At 35.5% G+C, this 26,194-nt stretch overlaps 2 protein-coding genes across 7 annotated transcripts in view; one reads left to right on the top strand and one right to left on the bottom strand.

Annotated features, from left to right (window-relative positions):
* Window positions 1-26,194, top strand: part of LOC124173173 — a 386,795-nt gene that overhangs the window by 233,281 nt on the left and 127,320 nt on the right. The gene's annotated exons all lie outside the window — the stretch shown is intronic.
* Window positions 1-26,194, bottom strand: part of LOC124173175 — a 144,316-nt gene that overhangs the window by 111,775 nt on the left and 6,347 nt on the right. For 2 of the 6 annotated variants that reach the window (XM_046552688.1, XM_046552689.1), the window contains 3 exons: window positions 20,928-21,007; window positions 11,149-12,612; window positions 6,761-7,986 (listed from right to left, as the gene is read on the bottom strand). In XM_046552688.1, coding sequence (XP_046408644.1) covers window positions 7,981-7,986; window positions 11,149-12,471 — 1,329 coding nt within the window. In that variant the 5' untranslated portion in view covers window positions 12,472-12,612; window positions 20,928-21,007 and the 3' untranslated portion in view covers window positions 6,761-7,980. Of the gene's footprint in view, window positions 1-4,305; window positions 5,060-6,731; window positions 7,987-11,148; window positions 12,613-17,022; window positions 17,099-20,927; window positions 21,008-26,194 lie in introns of those variants that run through there. The other 4 variants (XR_006868423.1, XM_046552687.1, XM_046552691.1 and 1 more) reach the window with 4 other exon arrangements.

Consider the following 26,194-nt stretch of genomic DNA (forward strand, 5'->3'; position numbering starts at 1 on the left):
GAGTTCTAAAGGAGACGAAATGATGTAAACAGTGCTAAAGATGGAAATATGATAAGATCAGGTATGAAGTACAGGACATGGTGGGTTAGGAATTGCACCTTTTCAATGAGATAAGTAGGAGGCTTAAGGTATGAATTGAGAGAGTTCTAAAGGAAACGAAATGATGCAAACAGTGCTAAAGATGGAAATATGATAAGATGAGGTATGAAGTGCAGGACATGGTGGGATAAGTATTGCACCTTTTCAATGAGATAAGTAGAAGACCGTTGGTATGGATGAAGCGAGTGCTTAGAGGAGTATGGAATGAAATAAGTGATAAAGTGCAAAAATATAAGATGAGGTATGAAGTGCAGGACATGGTGGGTTAGGAAATGCACATTGTCAATAAAATAAGTAGGAAACCGAAGGAATGGATGGAGCGAGTGCTTTAAGGATGAGAAATTATGAAAACAGTGCTAAAGATGGAAATATGATAAGATGAGGTATGAAGTGCGGGACATGGTGGGTTAGGAATTGCACTTATTCAATTAGATAAGTAGGAGACCCAAGGTTTGGATGGAGAAAGTGCTTAAAGGAGTAGGGAATGAAAACAGTGCTAAAGATGGCAATATAATAAGATGAGGTATGAAGTACAGGATATGGTGGGAGAGGAATTGCACCTTTTCAATGATATAAGTAGGAGACCGAAGGTATGGATTGAGCGAGTGTTTAGAGTGGTAGGGAATGAAAACAGTGCTTAAGATGGAAATATGATAAGATGAGGTATGAAGTGCAGGATATGGTGGGTTAGGTATTGCACCGTTTCAATGATATAAGTAGGAGACCGAAGGTATGGATGGAGCGAGTGCTTAGAGTGGTAGGGAATGAAAACAGTGCTAAAGATGGAAATATGATAAGATGAGGTATGAAGTGCAGGATATGGTGGGTTAGAAATTGCACCTTTTAAATGAGATAAGTAGGAGACCTAAGGTATGGATGAAGCGAGTGCTTAAAGGAGAAGAAATGATGAAAACAGTGCTAAAGATGGAAATTTGATAAGATTAGGTATGGAGTGCAGGACATGGTGGGTTAGGAATTGCACCTTTTAAATGAGATAAAAAGGAGACCGAAGGTATGGATGGAGCGAATGCTTAGAGGTGTAGGGAATGAAAACAGTGCTAAAGATGGCAATATAATAAGATGAGGTATGAAGTACATGACATCGTGGGTCAGGAATTTCACATTTTAAATGAGATAAGTAGGAGACCTAAGGTATGGACGAAGCGAGTGCTTTAAGGAGAAGAAATGATGGAAACAGTGCTAAAGAAGGAAATATGATAAGATGAGGTATGAAGTGCAGGACATGGTAGGGTTAGGAATTGCACCTTTTCAATGAGATAAGTAGGAGGCTTAAGGTATGGATGGAGAGAGTTCATAAGGAGAAGAAATGATGAAAACAGTGCTGAAGATGGAAATATGATAAGATGAGGTATGAAGTGCAGGGCATGGTGGGTTAGGAATTGCACTTTTTCAATGAGATAAGTAGGAGACCGAAGGTATGGATGGAGCGCCTGCTTAGAGGAATACGGAATGAAACGAGTGCTAAAGATGGCAATATGATAAGATGAGGTATGAAGTACAGGACATGGTGGGTTTGGAAATGCACCTTAACACTAGAATGCCGAAGGGTGTCATTTTGACACCCTACGCGTACATTTTTTACGGAGCTGGCCCTTAGAGAGTGTTTTAGTAAAAAATCTTTCGTGACTTTTATTCATTTTTAGATCTTAACAAAACGACAGTAAAAGGGATACCCCCCCTAATTTTTTTCGTCTCAAAAATTCAAATTTACCTGGAATGCCGGAGGGTGTCATTTTGACACCCAGTGTATAATATCATTTCTTTCTTCGTTTTAGGTCTCTCGTGGGATGCGGCTTGATAATTATTTGTCAAATTAGTATAGTTTAGTACATTATCTTCATGGTTAGTACCTTTAGGTATAGTATAGTATATTTTAGTATAGTATATTACCTTCATGATTATTTCTTTTACATAATATCAATGAGCATAGGCTGTATACTACTTATTTCAAACGTTTAGTAGCTCTTAAGGTCGGGTCGCTTGTGTATCGCGACCTGCTGCTTGACTTGCTTCGGCAGTTCTGTCTTGATAATGGCACTGCATAGACGTGTTACGACGGAGCAAAGTATTGCAATACTAAACGATATTTCTCGAGACGTGTCGGAAAAAGGGTCTGATGCAGATCTTGAGACGGACAACGATTGGGTTGCACAAGAGGTGCAATTTATATCATCCAAAAATGATTAAAATAGTGAGCACGGTCAGTTTCAGTGTTTTTTATATTACAGTTTAGTAATTTAATCACGAAAGATACACATATTTATTTTACAATACGCATATACACATAATTGAGTTACTGGATCTGCACTGGTTATCGGACAGAAAAGAAATTGTGCGTGGTCGTGACATGGTGTGCCGACGTGGAAGGGGCGCTGGGTAGACTTCAAGGTGACGTCAACTCCTTGTTCAAGATCCTAAGAAGGAGATGGCCATGCTAAGGAATCATAACCTGGGCCTAACATAACCATTGACGAGCATCTGTTTCTAAGCAAAGCTAGATGTCCATTCAAGCAATTCATGGCACCAAAGCCTGATAAGTAAGGGCATAAATACTGGTTTGCAGTATATAAAGACAGTAAGTATTTCGTAAACTGATTCCATTAACTTCCAGATTGATCAGAGGCGTCAGGGCCGGCTCTCGTCAAGCTGACGATCGCGTTTCAGATTATGTTGTAATGAATCGTATGCAACCCTACATGAGCAAGGGGATTTTTTCGCATCATTTTTGCTAGCTCTACTTGAAACAAAAGGGTACTTGCCTTTCGGGAACCGTAAATAAGCGAAGAAAGGAAATACCTGGTGAAATAAAAGCTTCTCAGGAAGAGTTGTAGTCAACTAAATTGAACAAAAATGGTGACGTAACACTTACTGTTCATCAGGGCAAACAGAAAAAAATGTGTTCTTGTTCTATGATCTCTTCGCCCTCATATTGACATTAGTAACAACTCTAACAAATCGCCCGAAACTGTAAGGTGTTGTAATGAGATAAACTTTGAAGTAGATATTATTGATCATATGGGGCAAATATTTGGTCAGAACTAGAACCAGGCGATTGCCTGTTTTTTCTTTCCAGGATACTTTTGACTTGGTCACTATAAATTCCTGGATAATATTTATAAGGAAATGACTTCACAAAAGATCTCCCGAATTATTTTTACAAAATGTTTCAGAATAGCTTGCTTTTCCTTACATTGCGTCAACGAATATCTGGCAACCAAATCCAGAACTGACTCGGGATTGTCAAGTATAGATAAAATGCATTGAAAACAGAACTATTGCTTTTTGTAAGCTTAGTGAAAAGACAGTAAACCTACGGCCAAAACAGACCAAAAGTGCCAAAATGTAGAGAATCTATTATTTAGATGAAGCTTTTTGTAAGTCTGTATTAAAAAGTATTGGATTTCTTTTTGGGTTCATATGAAGTTTTAGTATTTTATTATTAAAACTTTCGTAGTTTTGTGGCCGCAATGGTTTTATTTTAATTTTCGTCTTTTGAGCACACTTTACATTCTAAGACGAAAAATTGATGAAAAAAAGTAACAATAATAGTAAAAAGAAAAAAATCCTGTCATATTCATTGTAATTGTTTTATGCACGTAAAATTTGACCAATTACAGTGAACAATAAATACTTATAAAAAAGTATTCAATGATTATATATAGGTATTATTGCACTTTCATGCGTCCTCCGACGTTTCAGAGCAATCTTTTTGATAGATTCCAGGAGAGTATTTTTTTGTAAAAAATATTTTACTTCAATAATACTCTATTAAAACATCAAGTTTTTCTAAATATTGGGGCACAAAATCAGTATCAAACAAAAGTTGACATTATCGACTCCGAAATAAAACTAATCTGCAACGTAACATGCATATAAAAACATGGGTGTCAAAATGACATCCTCCCGGCATTCTAGGGGATACAAATTTCCCGGCATTCTAGTGTTAAAATGGATTCATATCATATGCATAACAAAATTGAAAAATATAATAATACCTTTGATAGGCAATTAGATTTAAAAAATTAAGGATGAGGTGGGCTATGGAGCACAGCACAAAAAAGCATTATGGCAAATAGGAGATGAACATCAGGTGGTCCTTCTGCACCTTGTTTGTAAATATTGTCATCATTGAATCTGATACACCATACGGGATAATGATTTCAAACCAAAATAAATCACTGAAACTTGAGCCATACGAGATTTATTTTATCTGTGTGGAGCATGAAATGCATTATTGGATAAAGCTCCACAACAGTTTTCAGCAAAAATAAAAAAAAAACTGGTTTAATCACATCACATTCAATGAAATGCTATTTCTACAAATGTGCCTTGAATGGCATCGTACAGAATATAGTGTGATACCACATAAGTAATTTAATTATAGAAACAATATGCATACATTTAAAACTACATGATAATTGATTCACCTATTGAAAAATAAATACATTACTTCCTCATAGTATCATGACATTTTTAAATTGAAAAATAAATGTGAAGAAAAATAATGCAAAATAAATAAGAACAGGCAATACCTTAAGTGAGAATACGTTGCCATTCCTCTTCAGAGATAAGCCAACAGATACAAAAGAGGAATATTCAGAGATGCATAGTTTTTCTCATTGATATGCATTCATTATCCTAGATTATCAATTACAAGTAATAATCATAAAGCAATTTACATGTAAAATATTCACCATCTGACATGATTATAAAATGTTTTTTTAAATCCACATATAATGACACTACTGCAGATTAGTTATTGAAATAGTTATATTATATTTATACCTAATGGAACATATTTTCAAAATCTGGATGGTTAATCTTGTCTTACCAACTGGTGTGGTGTAGCACAGGTAAAATTATCAATTCAGAAATACCTTACAAAAATCAATTATTGTAAATGGATTTTCTTTTGAAAAAAACTACACATTATATTAACCTGGATTAATCCGCCCAATGTAACAAAAATGTCACACCCTGTATCGCTCCACTGTAATGGCTCTTGCATCGTTCGGGCACGGTATATTGCTGTGTTTTATACCTTATTAGGAAGAGGAAGCTAAGTGCTTCAACGCAAGGTAAGAATTGTCAAGTGAAAGTGAAGACCTATCCTTTAAATACCCCTGGTACTTAGGTGCCTTCCCTAGACACTAAAAATGGACGTTCGCTTTGTATAAATATTTAATTTTTTCATTAACTATATGCGCTACAGCGACAATTTTTGGTATGTATCAACATAATGATACAAAATAATTAATAATACATTAATATGTTTGGTATTGCTTTCCATTTCTGTAATATACTCTGATAAATGTTACTGTGACATAAATGTCACATTGGGCGGATCCCTATGCAAATCTTCAAAGTTTCGAATTTTATGCTCTAGTTAGAATTTATTGCATTTTCAACGTTTTTTCCTTCGTATTCCCGCCAAAAGATTTATTATTTATCAATTAATCGATAAATTTTCATTTATTAACTTTTATTCCGGTAATTACTTTTGAATTAAAATTTTTAATATTGGGGATATCGATAGCTCAGAGATGCTACTAGTGGATTCTATGGCGTGTAATAGTGGAAACATAACTGACCATACATCGATGCAAAGCCAAATATAGCCGCCGTACTACTTCATTTTCAACAGAGGCAGACAGTGAAATATGTTACGATGCTAATGATCAATTAGTCTCTGTTTTACTACAACAAAAGATTGCATCGCCGTGCTGGAGAACATTGCGCTTCCGTCAAATGCACTGCATGCGATGCATGTAATATGGACAAATATTGCTTTACTACTTACCACTCAAAATGGTACGTATACGCCGGCATTGAACTCTAAATCAATCTTTAGTTTATATGAAACAAATTGATTCAAATTTCATTCAATTTTATACTGTATTACACTCTTAATAGTTGTGAGAATATTTTTCAAACATGTATATTTATTCTATGTATTTTCCAAAATTGAGAAGTGCATTTTCAACCATTTTACTTATTAGCCATGTAAAAATATTATTTAAATGTACCTTCAACAAATCCATTGATTGTGTCAATTCAAGGTTCTGTAATTTCATAACACTCCTGCCGAAAACTACATAAATTTAAAATAATTTTTCTTGATGTGTATTTGACAAGTTTATAATATAAACATTATAAATTTAAATATACCCCACATTTGTGAAATAACATTGAAAAATCCAAAAAATTTGTACATCTTAAAAAATCACAATTTACATCTTAAAATTTGTGAATCGCGGGCAATGGAACTCCAAAAATTATTGATAAATTTTTAAACAATTTAATTTAAATTTAAACAAAGCTTGAAAATAGTTTACGTAATTAATAATATGTTTTTCTAGAGTTTTTTATCATTTAAATGAACAGTGCAGCTCAAATGCGAAAAATATTTGCTTTTTCTGGGGAAATATTACCTCGCACCAAAAGACAACAGATCCGCCCAATGTGACATTTATGTCACAGTCTGTATCTCGGAAACTACACAACCGATCAACGAAATATTTTCAGAATGTAGTAAAAATGAGACCCTTACCATTCCCCTAGAATATGAATTGTAAATATAAAAAAAAAAATTTGGGGGGATCCAGGTTAACCACATTTCCGTTACCTCCAGGTAGCAGAGAGAATATAGCTATTGTTTAACAAATAATACAATAACAGAAACGAACGAGTAACAAATGCTAATGCCGAAAATAGAGAAAAAAGTAAAATTGTGAAACATAAAAAGTAATAAAAAAACCCAAACACATTTATCAAATGGAAGATTGGACAAATAAAGAGCTATTTAAAAAAATATGCCCTAGATATACGATAAAACCCAAAGAAAGGAGGCGTCACAAAGGCATGAAATAGGAATAGCTACATTTCTTATCAAGACAACTGGTAACATGTTTAACCATTATATTCACTTAAATCCTTGAAAACCAAGCAGCAATCCTGAGGATAAGGAGACATTTACTATTGCTTATTAATAAGAAGATACCTACTTCCCGTCAACTGAATACTATACAAAGGATATGTGAATGTTGAAAATATATACGTGCATGAATGACTGCAATGATCTTCTCTAACGTCAGTGAAAATTTGAAAACGACCAACTACAACAAAAATGTACTAAGGTCACAAACATGTAGGAAAATGAATCTAAGAACCTAATTACTTAATAACGACATTTCTTAAATGCCTTCCAACTGGTAAAAATTGAAAAAAATCCCATCTTAACCATTGTATGTCAAGTATGACAAGATTGTAAATTTATATTTTGCATCACATTTAAATTGTACACCATCTTTGAAATAAATAATCTTTGACGAATATAGTGTTATGCCTACTACAAAATGTTATGCCTACATCATTATAATAGCAAATTACAGGGAAATGTCTCTCAAGTGAATGGTTCAAACAAGGTGAGACCAATGAACCAAAACAAACTAATTTTTATCAAAGGGCTATACAAACATGAGTACATCTTGCAAAATATGATTATAAAATTGGAAAGAGCTTCATATGTTGCAAATAGATTTATGTGTACGATGGCTTTCAGATAAACTGAAGGATTACATTGGTAAGCCAAAATGGTACATTCCTTCAATTTACTTATAGCGTAAATGGGATTCAAAGTGATCTATAATTAAAAATACAAATACCATGGTGTCGGAAACATGAAATCAACAAAAATGTCTGAGTATAATCATAAGATATGTGTTACGATTGCACTAAACACACGAGTAATTAAGTTAACCAAAAAAAACTGAGAGGCTTAAAGAAAATAAATGAATATGAACAAAATTTTCATCTTCAGAACTGGCTCCATCACAATCTCCAAAGTATATCAGGGCAAATTCATCTCTGAAACAGAAAATATAAATTAATGGAATGAAAAGTAGTGCAATCACAATCAAAATGCAATGTCAATATAAGGTCAGTCTTCATAGTGAGATGAAATATGACTTCCATTTACAAGAGTTCAATGGCAGTATTTATAAGCAACAATTATCAAATATCTTCCAACAAACCCATGTTCTACAAATATCTTTTATTTTAGAAGTGAAATATGTTGGAAGACTTTCACTATTGTTTGGAATTCACGTATGAATCACTGGATTGCTCTATCATGGATTTGAATATGGGCTCTCTTCAATTTCCTTATATTATTTTATCTTTAACTTCGATATTTATCCATTAGATTAGTTTGTTAGTTTTGAAGTCACTTTCTTAAACTTATGACACATAAGATCTTCAATACATGTTATCTTTTGAAAAGAAATCTGCATCTTGGAATACCGATAGTAGAATGTTGGAATAAAATAAATTGCATTTAAATATTCTAATATTACAAAACCCCACTACCATTAAATCAAAGTACTCATAGGGGCCTATTACGAACGAGCGGGCGGTACGCTACCGCCGGGCGGAGTTTTCGTTCGGTATACGGTATCATACCGCCCCTTGCGATTACGAATGGGACGGTCGGCAAGTCACCGCCGGGCGGAGAGTACGTGTCAGGGGGTCGGTAAGGAGCGATGCGGCGGAAGTGACGTTTGTATGAAAAATTCTGAGCTCCTTCAGCCCGAAAATGGTGTAGCCAATGGCAAGGGCGTGCGGTGTTCCAATTCCGCGGCAACTGTTCCTAGCAGACGAATATTTCGGCAAGAGTTGTTGGCAGTCGATTAAGGCAATTAGTGGTATTTATGGATTAATAAGGATGTGTCCTTCGTTAATTCACCTTAAAAGTTTGAAAAATGAACGAATTTTGCTCCTCAATTCTTACTTATAGGATAAAAAGTTGAATAAAACAATAATTAGCCGTGACTTACGGAAGATATCATCAAAAAATCACGTATGAGCAGACGCAGGTAGTGACAAATTGCATGGCAGACCATTGAAAAATTACGATAGAAGTACTTTTAGGGCCAACGGGCAAGGTGAACCACCAATTCCATTATAGTTTTGACCGAAATGTCCATTCTTAAAAAATATATGAAAATCCACCACGAATACTTAGCTTGAGAGCCTTAATCACAGACAATATGACAATCAACATCTGTGAAATGACATAATATCTGTTGCTCTGCATTCCTTTCGTGTAAGTAACGGGGTTTGGAAACCTAATGCAAATTCAGAGAACAAGAAAGGCACTTTTAAAAATAATGAAAAATAACTTTTGGCTGTTATCTATGAAAAGCAATGGAGAATTAAAAAACACAATATATTCACTTCTGGTTACAATAAAATTTTATTTCAATATAATGTCACAGATTTTCACCGTTTCTTTGGTTTAATCACGGGTACACAACCACAGCAAAACAGTCTGCCCACAATAAACATGTGAGATCGCGAATCGGTTCCTCGGCAATCACACACACAGGCTACAACTTATTTCAATATTTCAGGTAAAATCCACAATCGATACATGCTCACACCATTATAGATAATGGTAAATAGGCAAATACGATCATCAAAAACTGGAAGTCACTACCATTCCTATATTCATCACGTAAACATTACAATCAAGAGCTCGCTATGATGAAAACAACTAAATAATCACTGATTTTAATCCTCACATTATCCTACGCAAGTGGCACAGGTGACTTTTCTCACAACAACTCCTTGGTACGAAATTGATATACTAGTATATAAACAAATTTCACACATGGCTTTGAACTTGATAGCTTGATCGTAAAATGTTATCTCTGCGGTGAATGACGAAGGTATACACGCCACTGACAATCTTTACATTACTATCAGACACTTCTCGATAGCGTAAACCACTGTTTAAAAACCAACCACAATGGAACAGTGATAACTACAGCTCTTGGCAGATGTTTGTCAACCTCGTCAAACTTTGTGCATTACAACCACTGGTACTGTGATTAACGGTAGTTGTCACATTGAAAATAATACTATTTTGAAACAAAAGATGTTCGTAGAAATCTCCAAGCAGCGAGCAAAAGTTACATTCACCTCACTATTCAAGCAGTTATAACGTTGAAAATAACACTACTTTGGCACAGAAGATGTTCGTAGAAATCTCAAAGCAGCGAGCAAAAGTAGTATTCACCTTGCAATACAAGAAGTTATCACGTTGAAAAAATAATATTTTGCCACAATAGATGTTCGTAGAAATCTCCAAGCGGCGAGCAACAGCTGTATTCACCATACAATACCAGCACAGGCAGTCCTTAACAACGAATTTTCCGGAACCTATGAAGAAATGGAAGATGTTTTTGCATATAAAAACATAGCGGACATTAAAAAACATCCAAATTGTTCTAATTAAATAAATGAATGAGGGTCAACTTACAATCAACGTATCCATCTCCTACGGCCGTGGCTCTCTCTCTCTCAGCTCAGACGGCTACAACGTTGTTATATGGGTATTATACTTTTTTTGTTCAACTGCTCCAGTCGGCTCCAGTTTTATATTTTATACGCTTACTCAGATATTAATATTATAAATAACACAAAATATGATAGCTTCCGAGTTTCTATCGTCGGATATTTTGTTTTAAAAACGCCAGCTCGACCCGAAAAATGTAAACAGACGTCCACCATTAGGGGGTCGGTATCTCACCACCGGGGTAGCTGGCCGTGGTATCATACCGACCCCTAAGCCGTGGTATGATACCGACCGGTGGCCACTCGTAATCGCTCGGGGGCGGTAAACGCGCTTCGGGGCGGTATGATACCGCAGGCGGTATCTCACCGCTTGCGGTAAGCCGTTCGTAATAGGCCTCATAGAACACATGAGAGGAATATCTAAGGATGTATTCAATGTACCAGAACTTTCATTTTACCTCTGCATGCCATTCCTATCTCCACCGAGTGGCCGAATATTGGGAAATCTTGGAAAATTAAATTACGAACAAATCTTTCAACTATTCAAAAGTTTGTTTACATTTACATTTATTAATTACCGATTTATTGGCTAAAACAGCTATTATGATTTCAATGTTTTAATAAAGACCATGATGTAATGAAAAAAGCATAAGAAATAGACATAATACCCACCTTTGCACTGGCTAGAAGTGTTCCCATCACATTGTTAGAATAGAGAGAGAGGAGGAGAGGGTAATTCTTCAGCAGTCTAGCTCTTCCATCTGTGGATCCATAATAAGCGATAATCCAAGGGACAGCTGCAGCCAGCCAACATACCTTTGCCTTCAGTGTCTTCCCATCCAATGCAACTTTGATATCATCATGTAATACCTCTCCCCTCTTCATTTTCTCCTCCAACTCCTCTAGAGCCCTCATCCACTCAAGCTCGCCTTCAACATCTCCCCTGCTATGTGGCCTCCCCTCATTATCAAAAACTAACTTCAGTGATAATTGTGAGAGGGCACAACCTAACTCAGCAAATACGAATTCCTCTCTAATACCAGAACAATCCTTTGCACCCAAATATACAGTCTCACTCTCAAAATCACAAAATGCTTCCCATTTACTCCCATTCCTCTGTGTCCCATCCAAATCCACAAATTTCTCCTTCATCCCTCCAATGTAATAAGAATCACTGTCCACCATCACCTTCACCCGATCATCCCCACTTAAAAACTTAATAATACACGCAGTACACTCATCTCCATCATACAGTCTCTCATACATCTTACGCATTTCATCAACTCCACTTCCATACACTATCCGCGTCTTTTGCATCATGGCGTCCACACACTCCTGCCTTGCTACGACCGGATCGGATGTAGGTTGACTTAAAGATGCCTCCCCACTAAATCCAAACTTGATCGACGTTACATCCTCCGCTGTTGATGCCACGGGCTCTTCCAGACAACGCAACGGTGTGTCATGGCCACACACTTGCGCCTTGAGTTCCTCCAACGATGAGCTCAGCTGTCGCACAAGAGATTTCATCTCTCGCCTCAATGAGTCCACGGAGGACTTGAGAGATGCAACATCACATTCTGGGCTAGCCACGGGTGTTGCATGATCAGTGCTCCTACTCGAAGATGCTTCCAGACGATGCAAAATAACTTGGTCCCTCTTGTGAACCAACGTCACCAACTGCAGCACTTTTGAGCGTTCTACATCGTCAGGGAACTGCCGCACCATCTCCTCAGCCGAAGACAATGCATTCTGTTGACTGTCATCTGTAATGTCTGTGTCGGCCCCTCTCGCCAATAGTTCCTCCACCCAGTCAGTTTTTCCAAGTCCCACACCAACATGCAAAAGTGTTTTTTGCCGCATGTACCGAACATCAACATCTTCCAACATGTTCAACAGCTCTTTATGCTGAAGCAATGGACCAGTAAACAATCCATTTAAAAGCCTCTCCTCAACAAATTGCTCAGCGCCGCTAGCAGAAATGTTGCTTGCCATTATTTCGAAAGAATGAAATAATTATTTAAGAGTATGTTGGATTCAGAATACAGGGAGTTTCCAATGGGAATCAGGTGTGGTGGCGTTGGTCAGCGAGGAGTAACACGATCTCAATGTTGCTATGAAAGGATGAAATGTTGACTGTAAAGAAAAAGAATGAATTTCAAATTATTACCTTAAAAGTTGTCAAAAGCAGAGTGGGAACATAAAAACTAAAGCATAAGCGTGACTTGAGAAAAAATATCTGGCTTACAATGCAACCCAGAATAAATAGGAAAATGATCTGGAATGGCATTTATTTAAACTTCAATCACTCACAACCATCGTTTTTATGAGGAAAGAACAATTCAGCTGGAGACCAAAATAGATACAGCTACACTGAAAATGTCGGGACAGTTTTCTACCAAGCAGGAATACTGATCGTTTATTACCAAACCTATAATAAAGAGGGAAGTGAGGTTAGAATGAAAATATAGATGAAATGCTCGAAAATCTATTAGGTGACATGATTAGATGGGAAAACAGGCTGCTGAAAAAACAGAAAAAAGAAATAAGAACAATAGATGAAAATCAACAGATGCAGGTGCTACATGGTGGAAGTTTGAAATATTTAAATTAGAGATGGTAACACTTTTCCACAGTATTTCATGAACAATTCTTGTACCAGATGATGACTCTGTGAGCTAAAACGCATCATACTCATTGAAATGTTGTGGAAAAGTGCTGCCCACTTGTATTCAAATGGGAAAAAGGTTAACAAGTAAATAAATAAACTGAGTAACAACTTAATAGCGGATGCTGGCATGGGTGAAAGTACATCATATAATTATCAATATTTGCTCGGTTACTTTCTAGAGGGCAATTCAAGTACAATAATTTGTCCATCTTATGAAACGCTGTCTTATTCCCCTTTGTGCCATAAATTGAAAGCATGCTTACGCCAGGTTTTCCTCCTCCATTCCTCCTCTTCTCTTAGAAATGCAAATTACCTTAGCTCTCAATTGCCTTCCCCATATACACCATCACTTAAATTATGTTACTTAACTTAATCATTGGACTACCAAATTTTTAATCCACCACTTCGTCTTCAGTTCCTTTGTCTCCAGTTCATCGGAGGTGGAGAAAAAAACAGCACTTCTACATTATTGAATTTCATAAGCTGTGAAATTTCCACTTTTCACACTACTTTATCTTACAAAATTGTACTTTTCATGAACTTTTATCAGGATTTTAAGAAGCAGGATGGCGTCAAAATCCATTTCCACGCAGGGATTTCCTAAGTATTCCAAGGCAGGGCTCACCGGTTAAGATTTTTAGCCCCCCTATTTTGAGCCCCAGCCGTGGGCCCCAATCACCCCACACCACCCCTGCTAATCTTCCTTACATACTCCTCCTGTCCACTTCTTATCTCCCCCTGATATCCTATTTATCTCTATTGGATATTTCTCATCGCCAGTGACTTAGTGTACATGAATTAAAACAAAATTGAGTCAAATGGACAACATCGTTCAATATTTCACTTATCTTATTTTTATGGCATTAATTGAGATTTAAATTCTCCACGATAATGGTCCTACTCACCTACACGATCTCGTCCAATTTCTTCAGTAAAAAATAAGTCTACACAGATATTAGAGGTGGCCTCATATTATATTGGAGCATAACTTTTCTATCTTTCACTTAGCACACGTTGAATATTTTTACTTGAAATAAGAATAAACTATTCTGTCATCAATTAAAGAGTAAAATTTGTTGGCTGAACAACGCTCAGATGACTAGAGTACAGATGGGGATATTGGGGAGGGGTACAGGTTCACGTGCCCCCCTGATTCTTTGAAAACAAAAAGACAAGTTTTTTAACCTGGTTATCATTGCGTTTGTTTTGGATTGAGTATCAATCACAAAATATCATATTAACAATAAAGAGAATATTTTGGCACATTAATTGTCTTACGTTGTTCGTAATCCCAATTACAAGAAGACACTGGCATTTACAGGTAGGATATTAATTTAACTGTGATTTAAATGAATGTAAAGCGAGCTCTATCTCTCCGTGCACATTCCTTTATCTCCCCCAAAATACACTCAAATGCCTCTGGAAGCGTCTTTTACACACAGAAGGCGACATAACTATTAAAAGGGCATGTAGCACTAGAAACGATTTAAGACTGAACATATTTAGGCACATCATCTCATGCTATAAACATGACGGAAAAATAAGATATATGAAATAAAGACAACAGATTAAAGTTTTATAATAGTCGCTAGTCATATTAAGTGAATATATTACAAGTTATTAAACTGTAGATCACCCACTTTTCTCTTTAGTAAGGTAATGAGTTTATAAAGCAAGAGGTATGCGGGGTTAGGTATGAGCAATTAGCCCCAAGTTCCTTGTTTTCCTTTGTGGAACCACAAACTTCCAAATAAAGTTTATTCTAATTATATTCAACCACAACCATTAATATACAATGGCCTTGATCGCCTCTTGTCACAATTGAAACAATCTCCTTCATCTCGTAATCCAGCTAGCCTGCCTTAGTTCATTCCAACGTTTTGACTTCAATCTTGACCGCTTCGGAAAGAAATTCTCGTGGCGAACATATCGCCTGTTGACCGCTGCTCCGGAGCACTTTCCTCGAGATTGCACTGTAGCCAATGTAGCGTTATTTGGACCTCACCCCATGGTAATGGAGATTTCTAAATAGTCTTACTCTCTTTCAGAATTGTACTATCACCTCACCTTGAAGAGTAGCTCACTGAAGATCGTATCCTTAACTTTCAAATTCAGCGTATTGTTTACAGGGTATTTCGGATTGTGCTTACTGCATCCCAGCTAGCACATTATAAACCATTGATATAAGATGAAAGGAAGAAATACAGAAGGCGCTTATCAAGTAAGCTTGTTATGGGTTTCTGACGGCCAGGCCGACAAACATACAGAGTAATGACAAAATGGATGCCAAACTTTCAGCACTTCCGTAGATTATTCTATCGATTTAGAGTATTCATTAAGGTATTTACGAATAAGAATAATTTTTCCATTCTTGGCACTTCTATAACATGAGTAGAAATAACATTAAATGTCCATAATTTGAAAATCATTCACGTTTATGCACTGATGGCAAAACAGCGGACAAAAGAAAGGACAGACGGAAGAAAAACACAATTTCACACGAATAGTGACGTAGAGTAATATAAAAATGCCTTTGGTAATCTCTAATATACATATTATATTCATCGCGTTATCAGGCCATAAATTAAAATTCATAAATGTTGTATCATGTGGACCTTGAATAGTTTCAGTTGTTCACGCATATACCAGCAAAGTTTTTCTACGTTATTGAATTTTAAACTGGTAACTATGACCATTGCAGTTATCAGCTGCAGTGGTGATGTAGTTAGAGTGCAGAACTGTGGATACGTAAATCATTCGTTCGAAACTACTTAGCATTATTTTTTTCTTTTCGCCGCAAGAAAAATGTACTTTTATTATGCTTTTTATCTTCACCAGCCGGTCCCTTGCAGTTATTAATTTTTTTCTATTTACGGGAAAATCTGTTACCATTTGCTCTCATAAAGACTCATTGATGGCATTTCTTACCTATTCTTCTCTAAAATCTTACCCTTCCTTAATATAAGCCCCGTACCTTACGATAAGCTGCTTGTCAATTTTACCGAAGAAAATCACAAGAAACAGATAACTCCCTTACTTTGTGCTATCTGGGATATAATGAAAAAAAAACGTTGGATGTCACACTTGCAAGACTTCGCAATATTCAGCCAGACTTTGGAATACACGCAAATCCATTTTCGAGATTTAATTATTTCAGTTGGTATTGTTTCGTTTTGGTTGTTAGGAATATTTTGCATTGTCTGCATCTCTAAAGAAATTGAATAGTAAAATGAGGACAAATGCCTTTTCAGGACGTACTTTATCTTTATTTTATTATTCTAACCTATTTTCTCTGCAAATATTAATATAATATTTAAATAAGTTTTATGTATCAATAATAATCTTGAATATTTTCCTCATTTTTACAGAAACAGATGGCCTTTCTAAAACATGTATTTAATCACCCTTGCTTGAAAAATGAAAGTTTAGATATTCTCAATGGTAAGATGAGAGTATCTTATAGATTTTAACATCATTTTAAACAAAAGCAGTAAATAATAAGCTCATAAGAACTGACTCATGCCGGCCTCTGATTGAGGTAGTTGAAAAGCTATTTCGTATAATTATTTTGCGATAGGACTACGTCTCGTGGAAAAGAAATTGGTGGATTTCATTTGAAATAGATTTTCGTAGTAATGTTTTTCAGGTATGGAATAAGTACAGAGTAAACTGTGGCAAAAAACGTTTTTTGGATATAATAAGAGAAATATTTACTATCCGTTCTTATCATACATTATATTCAAACTCAGTTGGTCGATTGTATTAGATAAGATCATGCATGTGAATGGCATGCTTATTTAAAGTAAGGCAATCACGCAGCAATGGATAATTCATAAAAAAGCTGCAATAAAATGCATTTGCACGTACTTACTCACTAGGTTAGGCAATCTGGTTGAAATAGATATTCGAACTTTCCTCGACTCCCGTATTTCCAATACAGAGAAGGCAATCCTGACACGTAAAATAAATTACTTCTGTCACTGAAATGGGAAAATTATTATACTCGTACGAAGCAAACCTTTCCTTAATGCCTTTTTAAACTTGCAGAAATTACAGTCCAATATGATGGACAAATACTTCTCAGATAACAGGTGTTGAATAAAATATGGTGGATCAATTCGTGAGATGCAACTCGCACTCGTCTCATGACTTAGGAAATGGCCTTTACACCCACAGACAGCGGACTTATCTAATCTTTAGTGCCTCATAAAAAATGGAGGAGTAGGTATTGCGAATATACTACATTGTTAGTCTTCCCTTGGGCAAAAATAATTGCCATTTTCTCGACTGAACATAATGGATAAGAAGGATAAATATCTTTTTAACATTTTTTCTTGGGTAGGTTGCGATTCTTTGCAAGATTACTGAGATATGGGATCACGAGATGAAGATGAAGGCAATGGATTTTGAGCTGAACACAATGGCTAGCCTCTACCCCTCGGGTAATCCAGATAAGAAAGCTGACAATTAAATCTCACAATCAAATAGTGACGCGAACTATTGGCCCAAGAACTGCAAACGCTTCTTCATCAGAGAAACTATTTAAATCCAAACATAAGCAAGTTTTATTAAAAAACCGAATGTAATAGTGATAACCAATAAACAGTACCAACCAAAGAAATTGTTGGTAGGTACCTATACGTTGATGTAGTTATTTCTAACATAATGATAAGATAATCCGTGCCGTGGTTGAGAGAAGAAGGTCGCTTTTGCCGTTTTCGGATGTTGGCGAGACGAACGAAGATCAATTGATTTTTCTATACATAGCTTGATATACGAAGATGATTTGAAGTTTATTGCGTCCTCTAGTGTATAATAAAAAAGTTTATTTTTAAGTATCTCATATCCTTGGTTGCACACCAAGAAAGCCACAGGAAGTGATTGAATATAAGAATTATGTGAGTGGCATCGATAATTGGGATCAAAAAAGGTCTTCCTATCCCACTGAAAGGAAATCCATCACATGGTACAAAAATTTGGGAATCTACCTACTAATCTTACTGTTGCTGAACCGTTACTTTTTATGCTCAGAATATTTTTTGAAAATTCCTTCTATCGACTTTTGAATTCAAATTTTAGAATCACTTTAAACAATATCTATAACTCCAGCTCCCTTGAAGAGACAACCATCATCCCAGCACACCTCATTCAAAACCAACGGCTTATCAAGACATTTCCCCGACTAAAAGACAAAGACAGAAAAGACTAAAACAAAAGAGGTGTAGATAGCACATCAAGAAGAATGTCTGCTAGGACACTTCATATTATTGCCCCACCTGCCTGGCTGACCCATGATTATGTCTTGAGTGTTTTCTGAAGTATCACAAGAATTGGTTATGGAGAAAATTATTTACACAGCTGAACAAAATTGTTTTATAAAATTTACATCTTCTTAATTTTATGCGTAAATTTGTGTATTTTCAAAATGATATTATTTGATGCAATATAAATAGTAAATAGAAAAATCTTTTTCTTATGGTTGACAATTTCTGATTTGTTTGACGATGTTTCATCAATATAATTCTTCTTTTATATAAATTTTCCTTTTTATTAATTAACCTATGCATGCCATCACAAAATTTTCCCAGAGCTTATCGAATCGCTCAGTCGCATTATCCATGATAGGGAACACCACTTTTGCCACAAATATTGTTGATATTTATTATATTTCATTCAGCCCAATTAAAAATTTAAAATTGTATTCAAATGTAAAATTTCCAGATAAAAAAAATAGCTGAATTACTATTTTCATTAGAGTTTCCCACAAAATGATTTGGTCTAAACGGGTTTTTGCCACAGTACTGACAAAAAGCAAAGAAATATCGGAATCATATACATGTATTGCAGCAAGGTATCACAAGATTGACAGGATACTAGGAAAATTTTTATTTCAATTTTTTAACAAATGGAGGGTTACTTTTGAGAAAAATTGTAAATACATGTACAAAGAATCACAACTCATAAGATCACGTCGTTAAGTTAATAATAAAATATACAACTTTTTGCCAAAATGACGGCCACTGAGCATTTTCTTTAAAAAACCCAGAGGACGGAATGTGTTAAGTAATTTTTTTGCTAAAAATGGACACACAAGGTGGAGAGAAAGCCTTTTTGGGGGATGAATCTCCCACCTATCTTTGATAAGGAAAAATTAGTAAATTTATTTTCTATCAATATTAGTGAGACTGCCTGTTCAATATTTTCTCTTTTCACAATTACAGAAGGCTTTTATAAAATGTTACCATAAACACTTTAATTAAGAAATTGAAATTACAACAGACTACCGATTATCCGGCTGCGGTATATCCGTGTTGCGAATTATCCGTGCACGAATTTCACTCTCGCTCAGTGTTCTCAGCGATCTTTATGAAAATTTAAATTGGATGCAAAACCACCAGAATTACTGCATTTGAATTGTAGGACACACTAGGCTTATTATTTCCACGAGAATCCCCTTCGTAAAACGGAAGTGACCACGTGCTAGCTGCATTCACAAGAGCTTAGTGGTCTTGTTTTTTGAATCCTCGCAGTGTGCAATCGCGCTGCGTGTTCACTGATACAGTTGTAACCCAGGCAACATACGCAAGACGCGACTAAGAGGCGTGGTGCCTTAAAATTTTGATTTCTGATGTCGCGCAGTGGTTTTGAAGTATTTGTGCAAACCACTTTTCTGTACATGTTATCTCGTGGATACGTGGATTTCAAAACCAGTTCTTAAATGGAGCAGTAATAGTAGGAGTAAAACCTTGTTATTGCCTAAAGATTGTGTACTCTCGAAGAAAGCTCTCAATGAGACCAGAGAGAACTCTTAAATAAAAGCATTAATAATAATATATTGTTTTTTTACATAAGTTATGAACATTTCAAGACATTTTTCTTGCTTATTTTTATGTTTTTAACTGCTGAGGTACCATAAATTTATATTCGATTTTATGCATCAACTATATGGGTCAATTCTACAGCAAAAAGAGTTCTTTGAAACAGAATAAGAAACTGGTGTACAAAACACCTTATAATATGTTTTAATATTCAACATTTTGCCATGTTTAAAAATAAAGACAAATATTAAATTGAAATGGGTAATTAATTGGAAAAAATTGAGCCTATTTCAATCATTCCCTTCCTTGATGCATTTCGCAGGAGTGGCATGTGGTCTAACACACTATTAATCGAATTAAAGTCGGATATTAACGGAAAAAAATAGAAAGCATTAGTTTTCGAGACTTTGATATTATCTTTATTCTGATTAAGATATCTGTAGCATAAAAATATGAAGATAACAGGAATTATTGGCATAAACAAGTCATTTTGAAAGCATTCATAATTTTAAAAACGCTGTGGTCTCTCAGACCGCATGACAAATGGAATGTTTCAAAACTCCATTTACAACAAAAGAAAAAATAATCAGCTCATTATAGCTGACAAATGTTGGCCTCTGACACTGCCTCAAGTGACCAAATGCTATTTCGTACACACAAACATATGACTATTTCTTGATGAATAGAAAAATGGAGATTTCGCTTTAATTAGTTTCGGAAAAGCTTTCAGAAAGTGTGTATACTTGGGAATAAGAACGAAGTATACCATGGCAAAAAATTTTTATGAATGTGACACAAGAAATATTTGCTATCCATTTTTACAATAAATTACGTTGAAACTCAGTTTGTTTATTTTATTAGATAAAATCTGGTTTCAGGCAGGCATGCATCTTTCAAGCAAGGAAGTCACACAATAATAAAAAATTCATGGAAAAGCATAGATTAAATGCATTCCCAACTACCAAATAGGTTACACAATGTGGTTAGAATGGGTAATCACTCCTTCCTTGACTTTCCAATTCCCAATACAGAAGAGGCAATCCTGGAACGTAAAATAAGTTACTTTTGTTAGTGCCCCAAATGTTTTTTTAATTACTTCAGTAGACTGCAGTGGAGGCCTTTGGAGGCAGGAGGCAGGAGGAGGGCCTTTGCAGGAGGGGAGGAAGACAACCCCTAAAGCCCCTGCAGTAGGAAGACCAACGGGAGACTATATGTAGTCACTTGGTGTCGGGAGTTTTGGGAGCCAGACTTCGCTGTTTGGGTTTGCCATCTTCAAGGTTGGCGAGAGCCTGAGTATTCTAAGTTAGTTCTACCTCCAAATTCTTCATGTAATTCACTTATCCTGTCCTTTTGCCCATCCTCCTCCGAAACTCAGACAGGTTTATGAGCCAGTGAGTAGTAAGTTGTCCGTTGCCACCTACTCTGGAGGATCAATTAACTCAAGTTAACTTATTCCTACCCTCAACCTAGCACCCCTCCCCTTCCGAGTGATGGCAGATTTTACCCACACTGCCACACACAATATCGCCCAACACCACTTAGGACTCCTTGATAAGATATTACATTGTATTTCAGCTATTATTGTCAATTTTTGTAAATGTTTATATTTTCTATGCAAATTTGTTTCTTTTTAAAAATGATAGTATTTGATGCATAGAAAATAGTAAATAGAAAAATCTTCTTCATATGGTTGACATTTTCTGATTTGTTAAACAATGGCTTTCTTGAGATGCTTCCTCCCTCGAATGTGCAACATTTTCACATTAAATAGTAATTTTTTTATTAAAGTCAACAATATTGGTGTTAATTAAAGTATGTTGGTGGTGGTTCTCGGGTATTGCTTTGTATAAAACATTTTCACTCAACGTTTCACTCCTCCTCCCGATATTCTTTATCAAATTTCAAGTTGATAACTAATGGCGGTGGTGGCATGTGCATATACACATGCTAGCAAGCGCACACGTAAAGATGAATGAAATAAGAAATGTAACTTTTCCTTTACTACGAGAAGGATAAAATCCAGTCCACTTATAGATGTGATGTGAAGCTCTGAACACTACAGCTATCTCCTTGGCAAATTCACCGCAAGTATGTTATCCCTTGGCATCGCTCCAGGTGCAAATTCGGTCAATGCGATCACTTGAGGGGGTTCGGTCGGGAAGAGGTAAGCAGGGGGAATGTGCTGTTCAAATGGACGCTGGGAGCAGACTCATAAAACGACGCGAGTGGGCACGCACATGTTTATTGAGTGACTCACAGGTAGTGTAGCTGCCGCCTACACCACCTGTGCCCAGGATCCTACTGTCTACAAAAAAAGGCCACACACCCGAGTTTGAGGAACTCTATCGTCCAAACGAGGCAATATTTCAATAAAACAAAAAGAAAATTAGGGAGAATTTTTTTCTACTTTGGATCATTTACATCAACAAATTTTTTGCCCATTGGTATTTCTAGTATTTCATTTTTTCTAAAAAAATTCCCATTTTTGCTTGTAAAATCAAGTTGTCCCGCTTTGAGTGCTAGGTATTCTCATAGCTTTTTTTCCAATAGCTTGAAATTTCGATATATGAAAGCCAGATCTATTATTAACACTTTTTAGAAAACAAATTGTTTACACGACAAAAATTGTTTTAAACTACACAAATATCTGTTAACTTCAAAACCAATGAGTCAATTGAAAATGAAGCTTGAAAACTGAGCTTCAAAATTTACATGCATGAGGACTTCCGGAAAGTCTCGGGTGTCATAGCCTACTAGGATTCATGGTTGACAATAACATTCAAAACACATTCAGTGAAACAAATAAACCACTGAAAATTCTTGCGACAATTCCGATGACAACTAGTGAAGCATAGAGGATTTTTTCAACCCTTAAACATGTTAAAATATTCTTATTTAGCCAGGTGGATGAGGACAGGCTCACTGCTTTGGCGATGTTGCCAATTTAAAAAAAATTCCAGGATGGTATTGAAGGATTCAATGACAAGGTGATAAAGGAGTTTGCTCAGAAGAAGGAAAGGAGAATGGATTTCACCTACCGTCACTTGTAAAGGTGTGGTTAGAATAACTGTTTTCATTTGCATGCTTATATTACTTCTGTTAATGCAGTTTTAAGGGTAGAATGTACCAGTGGTTTGTCATGCATGAGCTATGTATTATATTACGACAAAATACGATGCTCGTACATAATAATTAGCATAATATAAATAAATCATCCTGTATCTCCTTTAATGCACACCCAGGATAAATTACCACTAGCCACCACTCTAATGAAACAATTTTTAAACTTCCTGCTGGTGTTGTTTTCAAGCATTAAATTTTACTACTCACAGAAACTGATTTCTTTAGCTTGAAATAGTATATCACAATATGTATTCACTTATTTTTTGGTATCACATTTGAGCCTACAAAAAGTTGCTATTCATTGAGGCATTGGAGAGGCTGGCAGAGAATTATACCATGAACAATTTATTATTTCCAAAAAAATAATATCACCTAATAAATCACACAGGTCTTTAAGAGTAGTCCAGTGCTGTGAATTAGGCTTACTTTTCATTTAAATGAAAATTTTCTAATAAGATATTTAAGCAGTGTTATTGATTGGGATTATCTTCTTTTATATGTATCATGATCCCCTCTTATAGTTAAAGATTATCCCTTCGGTGCTACAAGATTTGCAAACCAGTGGGTAAATTCTTCAGTACAAGCATCGGTCTATTGTAGAATCCCATCATGATGTCCAATGGAGATCTAATATTAACCCATTAAAGCCAAGACGTATCTATAGATATGTCATACTTTAAAAATTCCTAAATACTCTCTTGTTTGTTGTTTACGCAATTTCTTTCCGTTATATGAAAAAGGAAGTCTTCAACTGGTTAACAAGGTAATGAGATAATTTCAGCCAAAATTTGCAATTGTTACGTTCACTTACAGATGTCTAGTAACGAACTACATAGAAATTGCAACGGTATGATCACGTGAAAATTAAACTTTCTTATTAATCAGATTTCTCTGAATCGATTTTTATTCTGTTTCATTTTAAAATAATGAGGAGCATTATCTATTAAAAGATATTAATTTTTCTTTAAATCTCATGACAAAACTACTCAGTAAAGTTTTGGCATATCTAAAGATACCTCTGGGTACAAGTGGCACTAAAAATTCAATTTTTAACTCATAGCTACAGGCATCCCCCGAGTTATGTAAGACATGCGTTCCAGCAGACTATGCATAAGTCGAAATTTACGTAAGTTGAAAATTGTGCGTTAGTGCATCAGAGATTTCGATTGGTGCGGTGAATTCTTGATGGAGAAATTCACATTAAATTTTTGGATAAGTTTCATGCAATTCACTGTGATATTAATGAACTCTTCCGCATATTATTATGTTATTAGATACAGAATAAATAAACATTATTATTTAGTCTGAGAGTTGCATCTTGAGCATTGCCAATCAGAATGCGTAATATTATTCCCCAAATTGATCGATCGCCTGGATTCAGGAAAGTACAGCATCTCAACGCTACAAGCTGCAAGCCATGTATTTTAGGGAAACCAGTAACATTTGGGTTTTAATTATGGAGCATTGACGAATAGGGTGGTGCGAAAAAACACAAGTTACAAATTTCGTGTCGCTAGAGTGCAGAAAATTTGCGATACGATAGTACAAGAAAAGCAAAAAAAGAATTATTAAAATCGGACTTAATCTTTTGATTACGCAAAGCACCTGAAAAAATGACAAAAAATGTTTTTTTTTCTGCTGTAAAAAAAATAAAATTTAATGAATATCTTTTAATGCTATAGCAAAAAACGATTACAAATTAATTAGGTTATTATTAATGTATACATATTTATGGTTTTATACGGTCTTTTCCGATCACACAAGATCATTAAAAATGAATTAATTTTACAATTTAGCCGATTTTTCAGAGTTTTGTATTAATTTCTTGAGGATAATTTTTGTGAAGTTTTTAATAGCTATTTAGATCAAAAATGACTAAAAAAACTGGCCAATAGAATTGAAAGGCAAAATCACACTTTAAAAAGGCAGCAAGTTAACCCTATTGAAACCAAAAGTGAAGATGCTGAGGTTTTAAATGACAAAACGCAAAGTTCAACAATCACGGAGAAATTTGTAGACTAGAAAGATCACATGCCTAGTACTTTCAAAAAAAATATAAATCACCATGGCAAGTGAGGGTAAAATTATAAAGTACATCTTTTCATTGTGATCAATACGGAGTATCTCACCATACAGCTGCTGCTATAACATCAAGTGTACTTGTAGACAATGGTGTTATAACTAAAGAATATACTTCTAAGTGCATTGACTGATGTAGAATTTGATGGGAAAAGAGAAATATTATAAGCGATTTACAGCAAATCCGTCTTGATTTAGGTGAGCTACACGGGTTATACTTTGACAGTAGGATATACAATACCACGGTAATAGAAATTATTGAATTGAAGGAGAACTGTCAGACAGTTAAAGCGGAACACCATTCTCTAATAAAAGAACCAGATTTTGTGTATTTGAGTCATGTTTCTCCAAGCTCTGTGTCTGCTAAAGATATAGTGGTCTCCATATAATCTAATCTCTCTGATCAAGGAGCATCATTAGAGTAATAAGAGTCAGTTTGCTGTGATGGCACGAACATCAACATTGGATGGAAAGGTTGCACTATTAGAAAGCTCGTAGAAAACATTGGACCCCTGCTGCAGTAGGATGTTTGTTTACTTCATTTCATTTAATTACTTTTCTGTCATATTTTTCAGTATTTAGATGGTGAAACAAGTAGCCAAAAATCATTTAATGGGCCAATCAGACTAATCTGAATGGTTATGGAAAGCTTCCAATGCTGCATTTCCAAGCAATTGAATATGAAATTCAACCAGTTGATAGATAAATTTTGAGCAAGGACCAAAAATACCTTATTGACATTAGTCAAGCAATCGCAAATGCTGACTTTGCAAATTACTTAGCAAACTGTGATCCGGACCCAATTTCACATGCTCTATGACTCGTGTGAACAGAGCAATGGAAACCTCTTGATACATACCTGAATATTAAAAGGAAGTAGTTCTATCTATTATTGAACAGAATTCTAACTTTGATCACACAGAGAATGTATTGATGGCGACGGTTTTTTTTACAGAAGGCACATTGGAGAGCTAGGGCTAAAAAGAGCATTTAACCCTTAGGTGCACGCGCCCGCAAGTATAGCGCC

Source organism: Ischnura elegans (genome assembly GCF_921293095.1).
Source record: "Ischnura elegans chromosome 13 unlocalized genomic scaffold, ioIscEleg1.1 SUPER_13_unloc_4, whole genome shotgun sequence".
Lineage (NCBI taxonomy): Eukaryota > Metazoa > Arthropoda > Insecta > Odonata > Coenagrionidae > Ischnura > Ischnura elegans.